At 57.5% G+C, this 4,647-nt stretch overlaps 1 protein-coding gene across 1 annotated transcript in view; it reads right to left on the bottom strand.

Moving 5' to 3' along the window:
• Positions 1–3,377: 3,377 nt before the first annotated feature.
• Positions 3,378–4,647, bottom strand: part of FAM20C (family with sequence similarity 20, member C) — a 51,791-nt gene continuing 50,521 nt past the window's right edge. Inside the window, exon 14 of the mRNA XM_005860844.2 lies at positions 3,378–3,410. Coding sequence (XP_005860906.2) covers positions 3,393–3,410 — 18 coding nt within the window. The 3' untranslated portion in view covers positions 3,378–3,392. The remainder of the gene's footprint in view (positions 3,411–4,647) is intronic.

Raw genomic sequence — 4,647 nt, 5'->3', positions numbered from 1 at the left:
CGTCCATGGTGCCCCAAGGTGCCCATCCACAGTGCCCATCTGTGGTGCACATTTGAGGTGCCCGTCCATACTGCCCGTCCGCGGTGCTTGTCCGTGGTGCTTGTCCACGGTGCTGCATCCCCACAGGGCGCAGAGGGGAGCTGAACAAAGTTCGTAGGTTCCCACCCAGTTTCCTTTCCTGTCTGAGAACCGCATGGCCCGCATGGCTGTTGATTACAAATCTCAGTGCAGGTTCCAGCTGAGTGAGCTCACATCCTATTTGGACCCTGGGCCCCACGGCGCCAGGAGCGGGAAGAATTCAATCTCACAGAAGTGCACGGGGACGTTAATTTGGGCAGCGGCCCCGACAAGCTGCGCCCGTGGGTGTGAGGACCCGTCTCTCCAGCGAAGCCATGGATGAGGCCAATTTACATGCAACGCATTGGTATTTTTAACAGGGTGAAAGCATGTGATTTTGCAAATGTTTATGAATCATTCGTGTGGCTGAACACAGAATCGCGTTGCAGGTGATGGACTGTGTGCACTTCCCCTTCCCTGCTTCCTCTGGTCCCGGGGGGCAGTGTGGACCCCAAAAGGCCACTGAAGGCATTAGGCTGCATGGGGTCTGCACCCTCATCCAGTTCTAGGATTAGGGGTCCCTGGCACTCAGGGGTCAAGTGGTGGCCACAGCTACTGTGTGGTATGTGAGCTCAGGTAAGTCAGCTGGTATGGAGGCCACATTAACCAAGGTAAAGTGCCCAGAATGTGGGAGGTGATTGTCCTGCAGGAGATGCATGTCAAAGGTTAAAGAAATGGGGTGTTTGGCTGTACTCAGGGGCTCCTTCCTGCACCTCCCACCAGCCACGCTGGCTTCGCTCTTTTCTGCAAACCCCTCCCCCATTCCTTCCCACCTCAGGAGTTCCTCTCACTGCCCTCCCCCCAAATGCCCTTTCCTGTGGCACGGTCGCCCCTGCTGGTCCCAGAGGGCCCTGCCCAAGCCCAGTCCAGCTGGCTGCTATGCCCATGGTGAGCTGCCCCCTCAGCACCTGGGCAGGGCCTGCTCCTGGCGGCATGGGTGAGAAAGTCCGAGTCACTCGGTGGTGGCTTCCCATGCACGTGGCTGGGACACAGTCAGGGCCTCTGGTTCATAATGGCACCCAGCGCTGAGCACAGCTCACAGATGTCTGCTGATGGAGTGAAGAAACAGCCCCAATTTGATCAATTAAGGGAGGAAAGACCCAGGAACCAGGAGGTCACAGTTCGATTCCCGGTCAGGACACATGCCCCGGTTGCGGGTTGATCTTCAGTGTGGATCATGCAGGAGGCAGCGATCAATGATTCTCTCTCATCATGGATGTTTCTCTCTCTCTCTCCCTTCCTCTCCGAAATCAATAAAAAATATATTTAAAAAAAATATATATATATCCTATATAATAAAAGCCTAATATGCAAATCAGCTGAACGGTGGAACAACTGGTTGCTATGATGTGCACTGACCACCAGGGGCAGATGCTCAATGCAGAAGCTGCCCCCAGCTTGCAGGCCTCAGGCTGGCCAAGGCGGGTGCCGGTGGGGGCCCCGTGTTTGCCCTGCCAGTCTCCCTGCAGAGGGAGGCGACTGGAGGCAGTGGTGGCAGGGGTGGGGCTGGTGAGGAGGCAGCGCCAGGTCCGCCAAGGCAGGTGCCAGCGGGGGCCCCCCGATCACCCAGCCAGTCACCCCCCAGATTGGCCCCGACCACCAGCCAGGCCTAGGGACCCTACCTGTGCATGAATTTTGTGCGCCGGCCTCTAATATATATATTTATAAAACAAGAAAAGGGGCGGGCGAGGAAGGAACTTGGAGAGAAATGAGGTTTCTCTGCTGCCCAGGGAGACGGGCCAGGACAGCAGCTCGGTGTGGCGGGAAGTGTCCGACCGGGTGCTGTGGCTGAGGGAGGCCTCTTTGGGGAGCCCCAGGGTCTAAGGAGGAGGTGAGCCCCACCTGAGGCTGGTGCGCACTCACACACCTGCCCACGCTACGGACCCTCGGCCCTACCCCTGCACCTGGGGCGGGTCCCCCTGCCTTCCCAGGAGGGATAGGCCCTCCCTGGCCCTGCAGCCCCAGCTCCGGAGGAGGGACACCCCCACTGTTTCCAGGTCCCGGGCCCAAAAACTTTGCTCCGCACGCAGGAACCTGCACGCGTCTCCACTCACTCCTGCTCGCAGCGCCTCCCGACTCTGCTAATGGAAACCTGGTGATCCATGACCGTGAGTGGCAGACACCTGCTCCGGGTAATGTGGCATAATGTACATATCGGTGATCAATCAGCGGATTTGCAAGAGAGGCATAAACTACTTAATTATAATTACGCCGGCACGTCGGCGTGGTGGTGGCGACATTTGAATAGGTCAGAGGCAGCCCTCGCCGTGGTGTTGTTTGGTATTAAATGCCACTCACTCTTGGGGCTGGGAGCCCTTCCGAAGTCGCAGGATACCACGCGCTGGCAAATTGAAAATGTCCCTTCGCTTTTGCAAACATGATTGATATCCTCTGCAAAACAAATGTTACACCTTGTAGTGCACGGATCCCGCCGCTGGGGCCGCCCCTGCTCTGAGCAGCCGGGGTCGTGTGCCCAGGAATGGCGGGCAGAGGTGCCCAGCAGCACCCAGCTCCTCCCCAGGCCAGGCCTCCAGGGATGGTCTCTTCCAGGCGAAGGCTTCACTCACCAACAAAGCACAGGAACAGAGCAAGAACCGGGAGATAAATGCACATTTTATTTGCTCAGTTGGTAGCAGAAAAATAGACCTTCAGAGCCTCCAGATGCCATAATACCTATGCCTGCTTCGTGTCACCTCCCACGTACACGTATGTACAGCACAATGTGCTGTGTTCACCACCCACATACACGTATGTACAGCATAACCTGACACATATCACCACCCATGTACACGTATGTATGTACAGCCTGCTTCGTGTCACCATCCAAATTATATCTGGTATAGTTTAAAACAATGCTTCTAGCACCGCCAACAAGGGATATAAATAAGAAGAATGCAGTCAGTCGCACAACACGCACCTCCGAGGCACACGCACACACAGGGGCACACGCACACACAGGGGCACACACCTGCACCTGGCCCAGCCGCTTCTGTAGACGGGGACGGGAGTGAGCCTGGCCTCCCAGGCTGGGACAGGGGCACACGCACACACAGGGGCACACGCACCTCCGAGGCACACGCACACATAGGGGCACACGCCTGCACCTGGCCCAGCCGCTGCTGTAGACGGGGGATGGGAGTGAGCCTGGCCTCCCAGGCTGGTGTGCAGACCAGCCCGGCGGGCAGATGCTGCAGTTGGCAGGGCCGGTGGCCGAGGGGGCACAGGTGGGGGGTGTGGGCGGTCACCATGGAGCAGCCACCTCTCTTCTGCAACAATTAAAGGAGCACCAGAGGCTCTGTTTACAGGGAGAGGGGGGAGTCCTTGGCTTAAGGAAACCAGGCCTGACCAGAGAGGAGGCCGGGGAGGGTGCCTGCATTGACTCTCAGCCGCCTTCCAGATTCCATGAAGCAGCCACCAACTCCCAGCCAAGACGGCGCCTCCTGGGCGGATTTTGCGTTTACAAATTAGCCAATCATCGTCATGGAGCGAATCAGATTAGGTGCCATCCACACTCGGGTTCAAATTAAGCCATGGATAGCAATTAACTGCAAAATGGGCTGGTGAAAACGATAAGATTGTTCAAATAGGTTCACTGTACACACTGGTGGTTTTTTAAACGTCCATCTCTACACAGTGATTAAATAATTTACATTTACAAATGTAGTGAGCCCACCTCCAGTGCTCGGAATTGTGCACATTGCACAGTGAGGGGGCTCTGTCTCCGCAGCTATGATGTCAACACCAGCTATGATGTCACCACCGGCTATGATGTCACCACCGGCTATGATGTCACCACCGCTATGATGTCACGGGTGGAGGGCACCTGACTGAATGGGCACTAACTCCTCTCAGAAGAATCAGGAAAGTGTGCTTTGCCTCCACGTTGTCCCGGACTTGGACCCCCCTGTTCCTTCCTTCCTTCCTTCCTTCCTTCCTTCCTTCCTTCCTTCCTTCCTTCCTTCCTCCCTCCCTCCCTCCCTCCCTTTTCCCTCCCTCCCTCTGTCTTTCCTGTAAAAAAGTGCATGGAACGTCCTAGACAATCACCAGATATTCTGCCCACAACCGAAGGTGTATCTGTCCCTCACAGGGGCACCCAGAACCTGGGCCGCAGTCGCCGTTAGTACCTGGCGTCCGCGTTTGCACTTGGTTGTGACTTGTCTCCTGCGAGGAGATGCGCGCTGACTCTCACCGAGAGAGCGACTGGCAGCCCCGGTGTGGCCGCCTGTGACCGAGTGTGCGGCCCGGGGCCTTTCCCATTCCCTGTGCGGACGGACGGACAGACCAAACCCTCAGGCGCAGCAGGGAACCTGGCTCTGGGGCCGAGCCAGCACCGAGATGCGATGCGATGCGCACCTGCCCCGGGTCCGCTTCCCTCCAACCCAGGCTCCTTTCAGACCCAGCGCGTCCGCAGGTTTGTAAGGTGCCGGCAGCGCCTGGCCTCTCGGCTTGACTGAGATTACCCCGAAGACCCCAGGCAGCCCCGCGGGGAGCGGTCAGCCTCGGCCCCTCACAGGGTCCAACAGTGGAGGC

Source organism: Myotis brandtii, unplaced genomic scaffold (assembly GCF_000412655.1).
Source record: "Myotis brandtii unplaced genomic scaffold, ASM41265v1 scaffold1408, whole genome shotgun sequence".
In the NCBI taxonomy this organism is placed as follows: Eukaryota; Metazoa; Chordata; class Mammalia; order Chiroptera; family Vespertilionidae; genus Myotis; species Myotis brandtii.
The sequence above is the reverse complement of the archived record's forward strand: the minus strand, read 5'-3'. Positions and strand labels throughout refer to the sequence as shown.